The sequence below is a fragment of the Pongo pygmaeus genome, chromosome 7 (genome assembly GCF_028885625.2).
Source record: "Pongo pygmaeus isolate AG05252 chromosome 7, NHGRI_mPonPyg2-v2.0_pri, whole genome shotgun sequence".
NCBI lineage: Eukaryota > Metazoa > Chordata > Mammalia > Primates > Hominidae > Pongo > Pongo pygmaeus.
In genome coordinates this window covers 107,246,940-107,266,887 of record NC_072380.2, presented here as the reverse complement: position 1 = coordinate 107,266,887, position 19,948 = coordinate 107,246,940, and the positions used below count along the sequence as shown (strand labels likewise).

The 19,948-nt window shown below is 41.4% G+C and overlaps 3 protein-coding genes and 1 pseudogene across 11 annotated transcripts in view; 1 reads left to right on the top strand and 3 right to left on the bottom strand.

Moving 5' to 3' along the window:
• Nucleotides 1-610: 610 nt before the first annotated feature.
• On the bottom strand, nucleotides 611-3,247 carry LOC134739972 (uncharacterized). The gene is made up of 4 exons (XM_063668486.1): nucleotides 3,104-3,247; nucleotides 2,782-2,928; nucleotides 2,287-2,520; nucleotides 611-1,806 (listed from the first exon to the last, which is right to left on the bottom strand). The coding sequence occupies exons 1-4, from the start codon at nucleotides 3,245-3,247 to the stop codon at nucleotides 1,189-1,191; spliced, it is 1,143 nt and encodes a 380-aa protein (XP_063524556.1). The 3' UTR covers nucleotides 611-1,188.
• On the top strand, nucleotides 1,516-17,990 carry CCNE2 (cyclin E2). Of its 9 annotated transcripts, none has more exons than XM_063668984.1 (13): nucleotides 1,997-2,104; nucleotides 3,970-4,009; nucleotides 4,098-4,194; nucleotides 4,273-4,326; nucleotides 4,450-4,515; nucleotides 5,250-5,401; nucleotides 7,675-7,810; nucleotides 10,136-10,282; nucleotides 12,654-12,749; nucleotides 13,007-13,141; nucleotides 15,326-15,437; nucleotides 15,928-16,085; nucleotides 16,474-17,990. In XM_063668984.1, the coding sequence occupies exons 2-13, from the start codon at nucleotides 3,996-3,998 to the stop codon at nucleotides 16,585-16,587; spliced, it is 1,281 nt and encodes a 426-aa protein (XP_063525054.1). In that variant the 5' UTR covers nucleotides 1,997-2,104; nucleotides 3,970-3,995; the 3' UTR covers nucleotides 16,588-17,990. The 9 variants fall into 9 exon arrangements, with proteins under 9 accessions (XP_054354692.1, XP_054354691.1, XP_063525054.1 ...); XM_054498709.2 differs by lacking the exon at nucleotides 1,997-2,104 and adding an exon at nucleotides 2,951-3,045; XM_054498711.2 differs by lacking the exon at nucleotides 1,997-2,104 and adding an exon at nucleotides 2,972-3,037 and having other exon boundaries at nucleotides 4,101-4,194.
• LOC129042537 (large ribosomal subunit protein uL22-like) lies at nucleotides 6,104-7,176 on the bottom strand (annotated as a pseudogene).
• INTS8 (integrator complex subunit 8) overlaps nucleotides 17,912-19,948 on the bottom strand; it is a 57,201-nt gene continuing 55,164 nt past the window's right edge. Inside the window, exon 27 of the mRNA XM_054498707.2 lies at nucleotides 17,912-18,108. Coding sequence (XP_054354682.1) covers nucleotides 17,992-18,108 — 117 coding nt within the window. The 3' untranslated portion in view covers nucleotides 17,912-17,991. The remainder of the gene's footprint in view (nucleotides 18,109-19,948) is intronic.

The following is a 19,948-nucleotide window of genomic DNA, read 5'->3' as shown; positions in this document are numbered from 1 at the left end:
TAATAATAACACATCGACATTGATTCATTAATAGCAAACACATCATAGAGTAATAAATATGTCATACTATAAGATGTCAATAACAGGGGAAACTGTGCATGTGTGGTGGGTGGGAGAGGGGAATGAGTATATGGAAGTCCTGTTCCACCTGCTCAATTTTTCTTTAAAACTGTTCTAAAAAATAAAGTCTATTAATGTTTTTAAAAGCCTGGTATTTATTGGGAATAATTCCACCATCCGTCTATCATCCATCATGGTAACTTAGAGACCTAAAATTCTATAATGGGATATCCTACACACAATTCAAATCAGCATTTACCCAAGTCCTACTATATATGCCTTTGAACTGCTGAATACTGGCTATAAAAAGATGAACAAAACAATTTCCGAGGTCTAGTTGGAAATAAAAGACATTTAAATAAGTAATTTTTGTCCTGTAAGATGAGCATAACTGTAGCACAGGGAAAAGGATCTGTGAAGCTTCGACAGAGGAGATATACAAAAAAAAAAAAAAAAAAAGGCACAGAATAAAGAAATGGGTGGGCTAAGCCTGAATTTTTTTTTTTTTAAGCCTGTGCCTCCAAGAATCTTCTGGGGTTTTTTCCTCCTGAAAATGAATGTCGGAGCAATCAAAATAGTTACCCCAAAGAAGCATGGTAGAGGCCAACAGTTTATTTACCATGGTGTTTTAACTTTACATGTACAATGGGGGAAATATACTTTAGGTGAATTTTAAACCGGATAAGTAGGAAAAGAGCACGCTAAAAACAAACATACCCGCCCCCTTACCCTTTATTTTCTCTTTTTTTAACAGACCCACTTGTCTACTCACCAGGTATCTGTAATATGGGAAAATTCACTCTATTCCTTTCCACACAAAGATGTCTTGGAATTTTCTAATTTCCCCTTTACTATGATTGCATACTGTTCATATAATAGTCAAGGGTATGGCAAAGGACATTTATAAGAGCAGTGTCTTTTAAAATCAATTTACTAGTTAACTCAGTACTGAGCATACATTCATCATTCAAAGATGATTCCCACAAACATTACTCGACATACTGGTTTTCAGTATATTTTATCAAATTCAACCACGAGGGCCACCAGTTCTGCTTACGATCAGGTGACCCTTGTTGGGAGACCCCTGACCCCTTTTCTTGACATCATGCTGTTAGACATTTAAGCTAGCTATACCGCTAACTGCGTTTTGAGTGACTGCAAAAGGGAGGCAACTTCTGCCCCGCCGAGAGCCATCCTAAGCGTTAGAAATGGCAGAAAGTTTCTTGGGACTGACAAGGCATGGGTTTCTCCTGATGCTGTCACCTTGGGCAAAGCTCCTACAAGTAAATTCGGGTGAGAAACAATTATTTTGCCGGCGTCACGAGACGAAGAATCGAAAAAGTGTGAAAAAGGACTTCGCTCGCCCCAAAGCGGCCGTCCGGCGGCAGCTATTTCCCGGGCCTCAAGCGCGCTCGAGCGGTGCAGCACAAAAGGCCGGGCGCCGCCTCCCGGTGCATCTCGGGAAGGGCTCCCGCCCGCGCGGCTCCGTCTCCCCGGCGCGGCCCGCTCGCACTCCCGCTCGCTCAGGGCCGGGGCAGACGCGGCCCGCCCGAGCTGCCGCGGGTTCCGAGACGCCTTCGCACTGCTCCTCCACCCGGGGGATCTTTGTTCCCGGAGCTGTTCCCCGCCTCGCTGCTCCCGCCGCAAAACCTGTTTGCGGAATACCCGCCGCACGTCTGACTTGACGATGTGCAGTTTTGCGGTGCGCCAGTTGTGGGGGCATTCATAGAGGCAGCGAAGGGACCCCTAAGTTTAAACACCCGGGGAAGGGTAAAGGAAGAGCGTCGGGCCCGCCTCCTCCCAATAGCGCTCGGGCGCGAACGGCGCCCTCCCGCGCTGCCGGCTCGCGCGGGCTCCGCAGGGCGCGCTGGCGGCGGTGGCGGGGCGGGGCGCGGCCGGCGGGCCCGGGGCCTGCACGTGGTGGCGACCGTTCTTCCCACCCGGCCAGGTCCCCGGGGACCACCGCGCTCACGGGGAGGAGGAATGCCGTTCCGGGGCCCCGCTCCGGAGAGGGGGTTTACTCTCGGGGACCCCGGAATTGGAGGTGGGGAAGAGAGGAAGCAAGGGGGGGCGCGGCATGGCGCGAGCGTTTCCTGCGCGGGGACTGCGGGGTGGCAGCTGGTGGCCACTGCAGGGGCAGGGCGGCGGGCTGGGGGAGCGACCGACCCATGGGGAGGGAAACCCGGTAGGGGGAGCAGGGAGCCGGAAAACAGGGTTGATACATACCTGGGTGGGCGGGCTGGAAATGCCTTCCCTGGGCGCGCAGCGCAGGGCCGGCGGAGCGGGCTCCGGGTGGTCGCGGACCGGGACTGGGAAGAGCAGAGCTGCACTTGGCCCGGCGCGCGGCTGAGTGGTGTTTACATTCTGCAGCCACTCCACGTTGTGCTGCCGCCCGCGCCTTCCATTGGCCAGCTCTTCAGCCAACGCTTTGCTCCTCCCCGAGGGGCGGGCCCGCGGGTCCTAGCGTCGCTCAGGAAAGACCTGGGTTCCCTGAGGCCTTGGCGGGACACCTAGGGCGCGCCCCTGGACGGTCACTTCCCAGCCACCCTATGGTCGCCCGAGTCGTGTCCCCCTGTTATGCGCCCGGGCTGAGCCTCAGGCTGACACCCCCGAAATCTAGGAGTTGCAGTGGGAGGGAGCAAAAGCAAACTGGCGGGAGATGCGGGAGCCAGGCGGCGGGGAGACCAGCAGCGGAGAAGGAGCCCTTGAGAGTTTCCCTACCGCCGCCGGCCGCAGCGTGGAGCGCGGTGGACGCGGGCCGAAGGCCTGGGAGAGTGGACGCCACGGCCGCTCCGGGTGGCGGGCGCGCACTGAGAACAGGGCGCGGCGCGCGGGCGCGCGGGCGGACGGGCGGGAGAGGGGAGCGCGCTGTCCGGAGGTGTCAGTCTGAGGCGCATGCGTGCGGGGCGGGACCGGCCCGGCCTATATATTGGGTTGGCGCCGGCGCCAGCTGAGCCGAGCGGTAGCTGGTCTGGCGGTGAGGAGGTGCTGCGCGTAGGGGGGATGCGGGAGGAAAGAAAGCCCAGTTGGGCCGATCACTTACCACAGGCGGGAGCCTCAGGGAGGAAAATCGGGAGGGCTGAGAACTAGACGACTGGGGGTCGGTCATGGGTTCCCGCGTTCCGTCCCTGTCAGGAACCTTGGCAGGGGACCGGGAAGCGGCTGGGCATGGAGAGGCGCCCCTCATTCTAGGGGCTTCTCTATCCCACCCTCATTTGGGGAGCTATCCCGTGGGAGAGAGGATGGGAGGCCGGGTCCCCTCCATGGGGAGAAAAGTTCCCAGCCAGCCCAGTCTCCCCTTTCTTTAGCTCCTTTTCCTGCCCTCCCCCCCGCCCTCCGCTTCCCATCTGGAGTTGGGGTCCCGGCGCCCCTCCGAGCGGCGGTAGGGCGGCGGGGCCGGGAAGGAGGGAAAGGAGACTGGAGGCCGTGACACCAGTCTTGGTTCCTCCGCCCCCTGCTTCCCCGCCACCGCCGCTCTCCAAATTGGCGCGGAACCGGCTTCTCCACAGCATTTCGCCTCCACACCCCCCTCTCCGCGCTGGTCCAGGAGGGAGGCGGGACGTGGGGGTGCTGCCCAAGCCCCACTCCTGGTGTACGGGGGAGAGGGTGGAGAACCCAGAAAAACCCGTTTGAAGAAGATGTGCCTGCCTGCGCGTTCAAGGTGTCAGGAGTGCTTGGTAAATTTTTGGACACCCGCGTTTCAGCTGTACATTCAGTTGAGGAAATGCAGTCGTGTATCCAAAATGAATTACCATGAGCTAGCTAACATAGCTCAGAAGATGGCAGGGTCACAGGGCCCAGGCCCCCTTCGGAGGGACTGAGCTTTCACCTCCGAATCAGCGTCTTACTGGCACTTGGAGAATGTGAATTACAATGTACTTGACTGCGGCTTTTCCTCTCCCCCTTCAGAGGTTTTACACACCTGAAAGAAGAGAATGTCAAGACGAAGGTAACATTATCTGTCTTAGAGACATGTTTCAAATTAGTTGCTGCCTTTAACTTACTAATTACACTTCCTTTTTAAAAATTCACCACAGTAGCCGTTTACAAGCTAAGCAGCAGCCCCAGCCCAGCCAGACGGAATCCCCCCAAGAAGCCCAGATAATCCAGGCCAAGAAGAGGAAAACTACCCAGGTGATTTAAGGAGAAAGAGGGAGGAACGAAATTCCATGCTGGGACTTTAGTTTACCAAGGGTCTTTTCTATTTTCCAGGATGTCAAAAAAAGAAGAGAGGAGGTCACCAAGAAACATCAGTATGAAATTAGGGTAATGCAGAACTGGGCTGGGTGGGTTTGGGGGAAAAATGGAGGACAGATGAATAAGAATAGAATTATGTGTTTATTGCTTTGCAATAGATTCCTCTGACACTTTTACTTTTAATGCCCCTAGAGGTCAGCAGGAAGGCGCTTATCTTTGGGTGGTTTCTATGTGCCCGAATCCTACTACAGCTGCAGAGTAAGTGCCTTCAAGCAGCTGGTTCCTTTTTGTAAATCCCTCCCTCTTGGAACTGCCTGGTGCACCAGGGCCCGCCTAATCTGTCCAATATACTGCTCTTTGTTCCCTCGCAGACTCTAGTAGACGGTCCTAATAGCTGCTTCTTGGGCATAAATAGGATGTGAGATCACTGACAGCCTGGCACGCAGCCCTTTGGTACCTCTTCTTCCTATGTGTTTTACAGAAAGCAGCACTTTGGAGATAGTGATTGCGTTTGAAACCAGCATTATTGGGAAAAGGATCGTTTAAGTAATTGATTCCATTCTTAAGGTTTTGCTTTCAAATATTCAAAAGTATCAGAGCACACTTTTTTTAAAAAAAGCTTATTTGAAAAAAAAAAAAAAAGTCCCTGCTACTATTGCTAGATACAGAGAACTACGATTCTGTGATCTTGAATGTGATTAGTATTTTAGACTGCAGATGCATTTTGTTATTACTGTCCTCCTTCAACACCTAGTGTCTTCTATTACCAGACTTGCATTTTGTTGTCTAAAACATCCTATTACTCTTTATAAAAATCAACATGAGCTATATGGCTTGTTTATAAAATATGAATGTCAAATTAGCTATATTGCCATCTATGTTAGCTAAAATGATGATTCTTTAGACATATTAGCTTTCATTTATGAAAGATCCGTTACAAAAACTAAGGTTTTCCTTGCACAAATTGATATTTTTCTTTTTTTTAATGACAGAATTGTTGGCCACCTGTATTATCTGGGGGGATCAGTCCTTGCTTTATCATTGAAACACCTCACAAAGAAATAGGAACAAGTGATTTCTCCAGATTTACAAATTACAGATTTAAAAATCTTTTTATTAATCCTTCGCCTTTGCCTGATTTAAGGTAAGAAAAATTTCAGTAATTTTATTTCAAAGATATAAAGTTGTGCTGATTTAATACATGGCACTATTTTGTCTTTTGCTGTCATAAAGTAGAAAAACTTGTAAAAATTGTTTACTAATATTTAATCATATGTCATTTTATCTGAGAGTAGTGCTGTTTGCAAATGATATGGGTATTTAAAACACTGATTCTATAAAATTATTTTCATTTGCTTGCTGAGTACTATAAAGACTTAACAGGACTGAATTAGTTTTTTGTTAGGATAGAAACATTTTTACGTGTACAGTATTTTCCTTTAAAATTTTTATTCGTGTTTCTTGCAGCTTCAACTCAAAGGAAGCTTTTTCAATTGATGTATCAACCCTGTTTATTTCTTACCAAACTTAATAAGGTCTATACTTAATTCTTTTTTCTAGTCCATGAGTATAAGAGGTACAGCTTATACAAAACATGTACTGCATTAATTTATGATTGGCCTTAATAAGCAATTTAATGGAATCAGACACTTAAACTCACCAATCCCCCTTTCCCTGCACTCTGTCCCAGCTTACCCACCCCATAGGTGATCCTGCTATAGATGATCTAGAGGTGATTGAGACTTCTCTTGACTGTGATCACATGCCTTAGGTGTTTAACTTTTTTGTATTGCTCTCGAGAAAACATTTTTTTTCACTTTTAATTGCATTTATTTTAGTGCTGAATTTACTCCTGTGCCATAAGTTTTTGTTTCTTCAGTTGCTTCTGGGGTATCTTTTTCTTCTGGGCAACCGCCTCTTCTGGTTTAGGAACAATTTGTTCCTTTTCACTAAAGGACATTTCGATGCGGCAGGGAGAGATCATGTATGAGTTAATTCGACCATGAGCTCTGTAGGTCCGTTGGCACATCGTAGGTGCTTTGTTCACTTGGAGATGCTCAATGACCAGAGAATCTGCGTCTAAACTCTTAAGTTCAGCATTACTCTCTGCATTTTTAAGCATGTGCGGCAAAAATTCAGCACTCTTTTTGGGCCACCAACCTTGTGTCCAGTCCCACTGCTTGGCCTGGGTACACCTACCAACTCCACCAATGTAATGTCAGAATGGTACACGCTGTTTCTGTAAAGTGACATTTTAAAAATACTTCATGGTGTTTCTTTTTTTTTTTTTTTTGGAGACGGAGCTTTGCTGTTGTCGCCCAGGCTGGAGTGCAGTGGTGCGATCTCGGCTCACTGCAACCTCCACCTCCTGGGTGGAAGTGATTCTCCTTCCTCAGCCTCCTGAGTAGCTGGGATTACAGGCGTGCCACCACTCCCAGCTAATTTTTTGTATTTTTAGTAGAGACGGGGTTTCACCATGTTGGCCAGGCTGGTCTCGAACTCCTGACCTTAGGTGATCCACCCGCCTTGGCCTCCCAAAGTGCAGGGATTACAAGTGTGAGCCACTGTGCCAGCCACTTTGTGGTTTTTCATATATGCATACCCTTGATAGCCTGGGCAGTTTCACGAGTGTTCTTACAGTGAACACAAAGATTTGAACCTCTTGATTTGCATGATTTTGTGGGGTTTTCCAGGTCAAGTGAATAGCCAACCATTTTCACAGATTACCTCAGACCACTTATGGGAAAAGCAACATGGTTATCTTTTAACAGCAACCTTTGTAAAATACAAATAAGTGGGACTAGAAAGCACTCCCTTGAAATCTGCAGGTTTGGATGATCATAGTCCAGGTTCCCACTGTGTTACTTCAGGCTTCTATTTATTCATGCAAAGGAAATTGTTTCCAAAAATTAAGGTAGAAGTTTTTTTTCTAATTTAAGAGCTTCTTCCAAATTCTAATTAAAAGTTGCATTTCAATATCTGAAAGTTGAATTTTATCTATGTGAAACAGAGTTTGTATATTACATGGATTGCACAATTTAAATTATGGTTTTTAGCCGGGCATGGTGGGTCACGCCTGTAATCCCAGCACTTTGAGAGGCTGAGGCAGGTGGATCACTTGAGGTCAGGAGTTCGAGACTAGCCCAGCCAACATGGTGAAACCCCATCTCTACTAAAAATACAAAAACTAGCCAGGCTTGGTGGCAGGCACCTGTAACTCCCAGCTACTTAGGAGGCTGAGGCACAAGAATCGCTTGAACCCATCATGCAGTTCAAGCATGATGGGTTCAAGGTGGAGATTATAGTGAGCCAAGATTGTGCTGCTGCACTCTAGCCTGGGCCACAGAGTGAGACTCTGTCTCAAAAAAAAAAAAAAAAAAAAAAAAAAAATTATGGTTTTTTCCTCTCTTTCCATAGCTGGGGATGTTCAAAAGAAGTCTGGCTAAACATGTTAAAAAAGGAGAGTAGATATGTTCATGACAAACATTTTGAAGTTCTGCATTCTGACTTGGAACCACAGATGAGGTCCATACTTCTAGACTGGCTTTTAGAGGTATGTTACAGCAATACAAATTTCCTTTGTCTCTGTATGATGGAAAAATATTTAGCTGTAAATGTGCTTTCCATGTACTCTCAAGAGTTTATTGTTCATCCCCAGGAAGCTGTCTTTTTTGAGGTACTTACTGTAGTTGATTGCACCCAAAGTGGCAAGTGACTCTATAAGAGTAAAATCATGACAAAGCTACTACATATAACTAAACCCAATTCAGAATTCCTGTTATCTGTGGATACTGCTGTGTACCAGCCACTTTCTGGGTGCCACAGATACTCAAGGTGAATGGAACATATAGTTGATTAGGTTTTGAATTATGCTATACAAAGTGAAGAACTAGAACTAGGCTTCAGGCCCTCCGAAGTCTTTTTCTGTATTAACAAAATCATGATGATGAGGAATCCTGATTTCTATATCCTAAACCATAATGAGACTATGGATATCTGGAAGCTCTAAGCCCTCTATTGTCCAGATACTTTCTCTTTATTATATTCTTCTATTCTTTTCCGAAATATACCATTAATTTAAAGGAATAGTGATCCTGAAGCCCCTATAGAGTTGTGCCAGATTTTTCTCTCTTGTTTAGGTCCATTCCCTTTCTCTGGATAATAGCTCTAAAAAAGTTTCTAAAATTATTATTAAGGAAATGATTACTTATGTTGATGACAAACTGATTTTTCCTCCAACTCTTGCATATTTGCTCTGTAGTCTGTCTTTAAGACAGAGATGAAGCATTCTAAGGGAAAAAGACCATAGACTTTTTGGAGGAGGAACACATGGCAGAATAGATCTCAGAAGCTATCAGAACAGTTTTTAAGACTAAAATGTTATCCTTTTGCATCAGGTCATCTTTTTCCTTATTCTGACTAGAAGGAAAGATTGTATTTTAATTGTGGGCACAAGAAGGCATTGGGTTTTGACTTTTTCTGACTGTCTAGTGATCATGGAATCAACTTAAGCACAATTATGTTAATTTTTAATTTTTTTCCTTTTTGTTATACTGATATTCATCCAGTGGTTATCCAATTCAATTTATTCCTGTTTTTACCTAAATATGATTATGTATGCAACAGCATTCAGAATATATCAAATCCGGCAGTGTTAAACTCTGTCTTAGTATATTCTTCAGTCTAGGAATGCAAACTTGATTCAAATTTGAAAATCTATTAATTTATTACCTTAACAGTAAATAAGAAAAATGCTAAGATCTTAATAGATGCAAAAGACATTTTTTGAAATTCGACATTCTTTTTTTTTGAGACGGAGCCTCGCTGTTGTCACCCAGGCCGGAATGGAATGGCACGATCTCAGCTCACTGCAACCTCTGCATCTCGGGTTCAAGTGACTCTCTGTCTCAACCACCTACATAGCTGGGATTACAGCCACCACACCTGGCTAAATTTTGTATTTTTAATAGAGACGGGTTTCACCGTGTTGGCCAGGCTGGTCTTGAACTCCTGACCTCAAGTGATCTGCCCACCTTGGCCTCCCAGAGTGCTGGGATTACAGGTGTGAGCCACCGCACTCGGCCAGCAAAAGAGATTTTCTTAACTCATTATTAGAAACTCATGTGGCCAGGTGTGGTGGCTCATACCTGTAATGCCAGCACTTTGGGAGACTGAGGCAGGCAGATCAGTTGAAGCCAGGAGTTCAAGACCAGCCTGGCCAACATGGCAAAATCCCATCTCTACTAAAAATACAAAAAATTAGCTGGGCATGGTGGCACATACCTGTAATCTCAGCTACTCAGGAGGCTGAGGTAGGAGAATCGCCTGAACCTGGGAGGCAGAGGTTGCAGTGAGCCACTGCACTCCAGCCTCGGTGACAAAGTGAGACCCTGTCAAAAAAAAAAAACTCTGGTATATATCTCTATTTCCTCACCTCCGAAATGGGGATAATGGTACCTACTTATGGAGTTACTGTGAGAATTAAAAGCTTTCCCTAAAAGTGTAGAAATGACAGATACTATTTATTATTATTAATAACAATAGTGAAACATCAGGGCAATTCCTATTAAAGTCAGAAACAAGGGATAAGATTTTGTTTATCACCAATGTTAACCATTCAGTATCCTTTGATAATTTTTAACAGTGCAGTAAAATATGAAAAATAAATGAGGTAAGAAAAACTATAAAACTAGTAAATGTGGATAGTAATAGATTTGTTTATCCTAATAGTACATCTTAGTTTCTTTTTTTCCTTTCCTATCTTAGCTTTGCTATCAGTTTGGCTTAAACATATTTTGAAGTCTGATATGCTAAGAGATGACTTTCTAATTTGGAGAAATTCAGAGGATAATATTTAAATGTTTGGATTCTTCTCTAGGTATGTGAAGTATACACACTTCATAGGGAAACATTTTATCTTGCACAAGACTTTTTTGATAGATTTATGTTGACACAAAAGGATATAAATAAAAATATGCTTCAACTCATTGGAATTACCTCATTATTCATTGCTTCCAAACTTGAGGTAAGTTCTCAAAGTTTATCCTTAGATATATTTATCCCAAACTTTTTTAAAAATCAACATATTAATCCCAAAGAATACTATGTTTTATATTAACTCCTTAGAAAAGTGAATGTTTTTGTTTCTCAGTACATTTTCTGAACATTACCACAGGGATGAATGATAAATTATCATAGTTCCCTCTGTAATGTCTGAGCCTTATTATAAATCTCTAGTTTAGATTCTGGGATTAGTATCTAAGTGAAATGTCCCATGGCTCATTCTGCCAAACGAAACATATTGATGCTCTATTTATATACATAATTATAGCATTTGTATTCAACAGAATGACCTTTGAAAACTAAACAGCTAATAAAATGAAATGAAATGAATACTGTGTTGGGTTAGAATAATGGTTTATCCAGCCTTTTTTTTTTCTTTTTTCTTTTTTTGAGACGAAGTCTCACTCTTTTGCTCAGGCTGGAGTGCAATGGCGCAATCTCGGCTCTCTGCAACCTCCGCCTCCCAGGTTCAAGCGATTCTCCTGCCTAAGCCTCCCAAGTAGCTGGGATTACAGGCGCTTGCCACCACGCCCAGCTGATTTTTGTATTTTTAGTAGAGATGGGGTTTCACCATGTTGGCCAGGCTGGTCTTGAACTCCTGACTCAGGCGACCCACCCGCCTCGGCCTCATAACGTGCTGGGACTACAGGCATGAGCCACCGCACCCGGCCAGCCTAATATTTTTGTATCTGATGGTGCTGCCCTAATAGAAGGCACCTCCTTTCTTAAGATTTTCCTTCACATAAGCTCAATTTACTTTTCTTAATACATGATGGATATCATCAATACTTTCATCTAAGACTTTTATAGCTGGTATCATTTTGAGAGAAGAGGGATTGTGATCATATATTAATTTTTTAAGTGTTTTCCTTTTTCTTGTAAATGTCTTTTGAGCTTTAAGAGCCATCCCCAAATTCTGCTGAATTTGGCAGTCTATCCTTACTTGAAATTATACTGTTTTAGACAACTTTCTAGACTGAAATCCTGATCTTTTAGCCTGTTCTTCTATGTGGGAGACACCTAATCCTTTGATGATTCTAATTCTTCTCTGGAGTGCTAAAACAGAGCTGTTAGCCAAACTGCACAAAGTATTTTTTGATGAACCATATTTTTGTACTAAGGTAAAGGAAATGTTTTTAGTTTCTAGACCTTATTTGTTGGGTGCTTTGCTTTTGTTTTTTGAGACAGGGTCTTGCTGTCACACAGGCTGGATGCAGTGGCACTATTGCAGCTCAGTACAGCCTCGACCTCCCAGGCTACAGCGATCCTCCCACCTCAGCCTCTGGAATAGCTGAGACTACAGGGATCCACCACCATGCCTGGCTATTTTTTCTTGTAGAGACAGCGTTTCTCTTTGTTGCTCACGCTTGTCTTAAACTCCTGGGCTCAGGTGATCCTCCTACCTCGACCTCCCAAAGTGCTGGGATTATAGGTGTGAGCTGCTGCACTGCACCCGGCAGGGCATCTCCTTTTGATCTGACTAACCATATCAGGCAATCTTAAAACAAGTTTGGCTGTTGTTCTTTAACTGAAATGACATAAGATATTCTAGTTGTATTAATGAAAATTCAAAGTCAATTCTATGAAAAGAAGTCTTGATAATCAATATAGTTACTAGATACCTAGATATGAAAATATCTTACTTTGTTTTGACTACAGAATTATTTTACTGAGATTTATAGTTAGTGAAGCTGTCCTTAAATCTGAAGCCTGTGTGTGATTTGTATATAGATGGTCCCCTACTTACCATGGTTTGACCTACGATGTTTTGACTTTATGGTGGTTGAAAACAACCTGCATTAATTTTGCCCCTTGACATACAACAGGGCTATGTCTGCTTAGGTTGAAAATACTGTAAGTTGAAAGTGCACTTTCTGGCCAGGTGTGGTGGTTAATCCCAGCACTTTGGGAGGCCAAGGCAGGCAAATCATTTACAGTCAGGAGTTTGAAACCAACCTGGCCTACATGGTGAAACCCTCTCTCTCCTGAAAATGCAAAAAATAGCTGGGCATAGTGGCACACACCTGTAACCCTAGCTATTGGGGAGGCTGAGACACAAGAATCACTTGAGCCTGGAAGGTGGAAGTTGCAGTGAGCCGAGATTGCACTACTGCACTCCAGCCTGAGTGACAGAGTGAGACTCTGCCTCAAAAAAAAAAAAAAAGAAAGAAAATGTACTTTTTGCCTTTGCTTATTTCTCCAAGAAAATGAAAATGCACTTTCTACTTAAACGATATTTTGGTTTATTGGGATGTAACCCCATTGTAGACTGAGGAACATTTGTAATTAATTTCGATCTCAATTGTACTCAATAAAAATATTACAATTTAAAGGAAATCTATGCTCCTAAACTCCAAGAGTTTGCTTATGTCACTGATGGTGCTTGCAGTGAAGAGGATATCTTAAGGATGGAACTCATTATATTAAAGGTAATAATAATTATGTTTTCCTAGTTGCAAAAAAGAAACCATGTTACTAAGTAACATAGTTATAACTGAATCTCAAATACTACAATGTAAAAAGTCAAAACTGAGGTATTAGGATCCAGTTCTAAGAGGTTAATGTATCAAAACATTGACAATGGTTATGGTTGGATGGGGAATTTACTTAACCTCTAAGCTCTACTGTATAATGTGATGTATGTGTCTACATTCATTAACAGGCATTTTTAAATTTTGTTTAACAGGCTTTAAAATGGGAACTTTGTCCTGTAACAATCATCTCCTGGCTAAATCTCTTTCTCCAAGTGGATGCTCTTAAAGATGCTCCTAAAGTTCTTCTACCTCAGTATTCTCAGGAAACATTCATTCAAATAGCTCAGGTACTGACATTTTTATTGATTCAATGGTAATGTTATTAATTACAGGTTTTAGTGTATATATAGTCTTAAATAGGCTATACCACAAAATGACATATTGACTTCACTCCTTAATTCTAGAACAAAACTTTTGACGCATAAAGTTCTGTCCCCAGTGTTTATGTTGCTTAATATTTCTAGAAAAACAAAGTCCTTACACTTTTCTGAGTACTTTCATTCTTTAGGAGTCCAAACTAAAGTATCTCTTTTTGATATAAAATGGGGAAAAGCATTTTTTTCGCCAGTTGTGTTTAAGCTTTATAATGGCATAGAATTATTCTGTATGATGTCTTTACATTTGGATACACAGAGTGCCTATCAAGTTAAATATCAGAATTAAAATTACTTTGTTAAAAAAATTTTTTAGAACATAAATTCGAAGTAAACTTTTCCAGGCTAGCATATTTAACAAAGTAAGTAAGTAGAGGAGGAGGAAGATCTGGCCGGGCGCTGTGGCTCAGGTCTCTAATCCCAGCACTTTGGGCGGCTGAGGCAGGCAGGCAGATCACTTGAGGTCAGGAGTTTGGGCGGCTGAGGCAGCCTAGGCAACATGTTACTTGGGAGACTGAGGCAGGAGAATCACTTGAACCTGGGAGGTGGAGGTTGCAGTGAGCCGAGATCGCACTACTGCACTCCAGCCTGAGCAACAGAGCAAGACTCCATCTCAAAAAATTAAAAAAAAAAAAAAAAGAGGAGATCCCATTCTTTCTTGCTTCTCGTAAGTAATCTTAAGGCTGCTGTATCTGCCATATAACAAAAGTGAAGAAAATCTACCTTCTTATTCTATGTGGGATGTGAAAATCTAACATATGGAAGACATTTGGGGATAATTATTAAGTCACCTAGGTTAAAATTTGTGGGCAGTGGTGCTTAAATCTAGCACATTATGAATACTCAAATTGGATAACCACTAAGTATACTGAAATTGGTTTATTTTATAAAACTTTTTATTAAAAGCTTAATTTTTTCATCCAGAATTCCTAGCATCCCAAATTGTCCTAGGCAGCTATACCCTTCTGATAGTGATGGTAAATCTTTGATAAGCCGATAAACAATGTAGTTTCTAGAGGTATATAACAGTAATATTTCACTTCCAATTCCCAGCTCTTCTCCCATTTCTCCTACCTTCTGGACCAATGAGGACAAACAGAATTGAAGTTTAATTCCACTGCACAAGGATCTTCTCAAATCTGTGAAATCTACCCCTTTTACACTATACCATTCCACTGCTACTTGTTCAGCTCTTATTGCCTAGATTATACAGCCTTTTAACTAATCTCACTGCTTAATAAAAACATGTTTTCTTCTAGTCTGTCTGCTTCACTGCATTCTAAGGTATCTTTCTTAAAATGGAACTTTGATTTAAAAATCTTCCAGTAGCTTCAAGAATCAGCCTATAAAATTCTGACTTCTTAAAGACCCTTTGTGATCCAATCTAGACCATGCCTCTTTCTAGCCACCACCCCTCATCTTTCTTGATAAGAAATGAAGGAAAGGTACTCCTTATTTATTTTTCACCTTAGGAGTTCTGAACTGTGAACTGAGTTCCAAGTGATGTTCCTATACCTAGAATATTCTCTGCCTCCTACTCTTCCTGGCTCCCTTATCTTTTAAGACCCATTTATGGCATTTTGAGGCCATCACTATGTTTTCCAATCTGGATTAGGTGCCCTTCCTGCTAGTACATGTCACACTGTATTGCAACAGTCCTTCCTTGTCTACTTCCTTCAGGTTGGTGGCTTTTTTTTTTTTTTTTTTTTTTTGAGATGGAGTCTCGCTCTTTCGCCCAGGCTGGAGCGCAGTGGCGCGACCTCTGCTCACTGCAAGCTTCGCCTCCCGGGTTCACGCCGTTCTCCTGCCTCAGCCTCCCGAGTAGCTGGGACTACAGGCGCGTGCCACCACACCCGGCTAATTTTTTGTATTTTTTAGTAGAGGCAAGGTTTCACCGTGTTAGCCAGGATGGTCTCGATCTCCTGACCTTGTGATCCACCTGCCTCGGCCTCCCAAAGTGCTGGGATTACAGGCGTGAGCCACTGCGCCAGGCCGGGTGGTGGCTCATTTATCTCTAGATCCCTAAGGTTTTAGCAAAAGACATTTAGTACTCATCTTTCTCCTAAATTGCTTGTACTTTTGTTTTTCCTTTGTTAGCTTTTAGATCTGTGTATTCTAGCCATTGATTCATTAGAGTTCCAGTACAGAATACTGACTGCTGCTGCTTTGTGCCATTTTACCTCCGTTGAAGTGGTTAAGAAAGCCTCAGGTAAGACTCTCTATTTGTTGTCTTCTTACCTTTTCACAACTTCTAATGGGACTACAGTCTCTGAACTTTAACATTCTGCTAAACATGCATTTAAAACTTTGGCAAAAAAAAATAATTAGCTGTTCAGTGATTATCTTTCTGTTAGAAGAACTTTCCAATCCTGAATGTGTATCAACAAAAAGACCAAATGGAATTTAAATACAGTGGAAACGAATCAACATTATAGTTCTGCTTTAAGAGTTCTTTGGGATTTGACCATTTCAATTTCATATGTAGAAGGTACTGGTTAAGAAGTTCTGAAGTCCTTTTTCCCTTCAACATAGTCATGTAAATAGTTTGAGAGTGATAATCTGTTTTGACATGCTAAACTTGTTGGTTATGATTTGGTTTCTTTTTAAAATATCTCAAAAACAGCAACAAGTACATCAGACATATGTAAGATAGTTTCTGATGTACAACCTTCATGCTTTTCTAACTTTTTTCTATCTAGGTTTGGAGTGGGACAGTATTTCAGAATGTGTAGATTGGATGTTACCTTTTGTCAATGTAGTAAAAAGTACTAGTCCAGTGAAGCTGAAGACTTTTAAGAAGATTCCTATGGAAGACAGACATAATATCCAGACACATACAAACTATTTGGCTATGCTGGTATGTTTTTTTGTGAGTTTTTTGGCTTTGCTATCTGAATCTAGTGAGTCACCGAAACTGATGGTAGGAATAGAGTACTCCTTCAGGCAGTTTCAGGGGAAAGAAAGTTCTAATGGGCACACTGATTTCAAAATGTAGAAAAGTTAATAAAATTACTTTGAAATCAAAGCAAGATTTGTGAAGTGTCTCAAGATCAATGCCAACAGTCTAGATAAAGAGTTTAAAAAATATATATAACGTTACAGAAACTTTTAGAATATGACCCTTCACACTTGCAAAGACATAAAAAGACTATTAAAATTAGGCCTAAATAATCTCAAATAAGTACCCAGAAGTCTGGTTTGACTTTGATTTATGAAATCAGTGCATGATTTCTTCCCATGTATAGGAAGAAGTAAATTACATAAACACCTTCAGAAAAGGGGGACAGTTGTCACCAGTGTGCAATGGAGGCATTATGACACCACCGAAGAGCACCGAAAAACCACCAGGAAAACACTAAAGAAGATAACTAAGCAAACAAGTTGGAATTCACCAAGATTGGGTAGAACTGGTATCACTGAACTACTAAAGTTTTACAGGAAAATAGTGCTGTGATTGATTGTCCTAGCCAATTCAGAAGTTACACTGCCATTCTTTGATTTTAAAACTTACAATTGGCACTAAAGAATACATTTAATTATTTCCTATGTTAGCTGTTAAAGAAACAGCAGGACTTGTTTACAAAGATGTCTTCATTCCCAAGGTTACTGGATAGAAGCCAACCACAGTCTATACCATAGCAATGTTTTTCCTTTAATCCAGTGTTACTGTGTTTATCTTGATAAACTAGGAATTTTGTCACTGGAGTTTTGGACTGGATAAGTGCTACCTTAAAGGGTATACTAAGTGATATATAGTACTTTGAATCTAGTTGTTAGATTCTCAAAATTCCTACACTCTTGACTAGTGCAATTTGGTTCTTGAAAATTAAATTTAAACTTGTTTACAAAGGTTTAGTTTTGTAATAAGGTGACTAATTTATCTATAGCTGCTATAGCAAGCTATTATAAAACTTGAATTTCTACAAATGGTGAAATTTAATGTTTTTTAAACTAGTTTATTTGCCTTGCCATAACACATTTTTTAACTAATAAGGCTTAGATGAACATGGTGTTCAACCTGTGCTCTAAACACTGGGAGTACCAAAGAAATTATAAACAAGATAAATGCTGTGGCTCCTTCCTAACTGGGGCTTTCTTGACATGTAGGTTGCTTGGTAATAACCTTTTTTGTATATCACAATTTGGGTGAAAAACTTAAGTACCCTTTCAAACTATTTATATGAGGAAGTCACTTTACTACTCTAAGATATCCCTAAGGAATTTTTTTTTAAATTTAGTGTGACTAAGGCTTTATTTATGTTTGTGAAACTGTTAAGGTCCTTTCTAAATTCCTCCATTGTGAGATAAGGACAGTGTCAAAGTGATAAAGCTTAACACTTGACCTAAACTTCTATTTTCTTAAGGAAGAAGAGTATTAAATATATACTGACTCCTAGAAATCTATTTATTAAAAAAAGACACAAAAACTTGCTGTACATAGGCTAGCTATTTCTAAATATTTTAAATTAGTTTAAAAAAAAAAATCCAGCCTCATAAAGTAGATTAGAAAACTAGATTGCTAGTTTATTTTGTTATCAGATATGTGAATCTCTTCTCCCTTTGAAGAAATTATAAATTTAAGCTATTGTTATGGTATGAAGTCTTCTGTATAGTTTGTTTTTAAACTAATATTTGTTTTAGTATTTTGTCTGAAAAGAAAACACCACTAATTGTGTACATATGTATTATATAAACTTAACCTTTTAATACTGTTTATTTTTAGCCCATTGTTTAAAAAATAAAAGTTAAAAAAATTTAACTGCTTAAAAGTAAAGTTTTGCCATTGCTTGGAGAAACTTTTTTTTCCTTCTCTGCGCTGCCAGCTGTAACACTTCTTCTGGATTGCTTGCATTCAACTCTGTCTGGCCGATGGCTTTGATCTTCCAAAACAGAAAAGTGATGTTATTAGAGGTGTGTCAAAAATTAAGTTTTGTTGGTACAAGTAATATAAAGCTACCTACATGCTAACAATGATAAAGTTTAATGATTAACTGAACCTCTAATTGTAAAACCCAGGAGTCTTGGAAAAAAATTAACAAAGATTAACCAGGGCCACTCTCAAGGAAAGATGGATTGCTGAGCCATAGTTTATGGAATTACTTAAGTGGCATTTTAATATATTAAGTAAATTCATTTAAATTTATTTGAAAGTATAAGTAAGCTCTACATGGTGATTTTTAGAGTTAAACTAGGGCTCCACTTGTTAATGTGCAAAAATAACTATTGGCTCAGCACTATAGTAGCATATAGTGGCCCAGCTTCTCATGATTAGAAAGAAGTGCCTCAACCAACTAAATATACACACTAGTTTTTTGCTATGGAGTGTTTAGGACCTTAAAATCTATAGATTAAAAAAAAAAAAAAAAAAAAAAAACTTTTTTTTTTTTTTGAGACGGAGCTTCATTCTTGTCGCCCAGGTTGGAGTGCAATGGCGTGATCTCAGCTCACTGCAGCCTCTGCCTCCCGGGTTCAAGTGATTCTCCTGCCTCAGCCTCCCAAGTAGCTGGGATTACAGACGCCCGCCATCTCGTCCGTCTAATTTTTGTATTTTTTAGTAGAGACGGGGTTTCACCACGTTGGCCAGGCTGCTCTCAAACTCCTGACCTCAGGTGATCTGCCACCTCAGCCTCCCAAAGTGGTGGGATTACAGGCGTGAGCCACTGCACCCGGCCTATAATTTCTTTAAACAATAAGACTTCTGATATGTGGCTTGAAGAGAGAGATGACTATTCAGATATGATCGTCAGGTATGGGAAGTTAGGGAATAGGAGAAATTGCTGGATGATGCCATTTCAACATGAAGGAATGCATGTGGCAAAAATTGGTAGTAGAGTATAACTAGAGTTGTTTCAAACAGGTATCCCAAAGATAACTGGCTATAAAAACCCGAAGTGTGAGACAGAAGTTGGAATAGGAGCCAGATATTTGAGAGTAGTAATACACCCCATGTGGACAGTAATCAAAACCGAGAGTGGATTAAATTACCTAGGGAGAATGTAGGGTTACAGAAGAATAACCCAAGGACTAACTTCTTGAGAAAACCAAGTTTAAGGAGTAGGCAGAAGGAGACACCCACAACAAAGAAAGGAAGAAATAGAGAAAGTAATCCAATAAAAATGATGTCAGGGAAGCCAAAGGAATAAAGACTTTTAAGAAGGAAGGAGATGTAATCAGGAAAAGGACTGAAAAGTATCCACTCGATCTGGCATTTGGTGGCTCTTGAGAGAAAAGTAAGAGCGGTGATGGCAGAAGTCAAATTGCTGGCTTGAAGAGCTTCAAAAGCTAGGCAGAGAGGGATAAGGGGGCTGGAGGTGGAGGCATAGACAACAAAAACTTGTATTAGGATGAAATATTTTATAGACTGTGGGAGAGGTTGACTATACAGGAAATCAAATAACTCATTAAAAGGTTATTGAGGGGGAGAGAATTCAAAGCATAAAAATTTGCCTTCATCAAAGAGTAGTATAACCTCTTATGGGCTGCATAGTGGGCTTAACAATGAGTACAGCTGTAGATTATTTTAAAGGCAGGAAGCAGCGAATGAAATAGGAATTTTAAGCTAGCACTCACAAGGTCACCATTCCCAAGACTCTTAACATCCATGAGGATAGAGCCTGGCCAGTCTTCACTGGTATATCTCAAGCATAGAAGAGGTAAAGAAGTTACTGAGTATGGAAAAAGTAGAGAGAGGACAGGGGCTTAAACAGGAAGGTCTAAAAA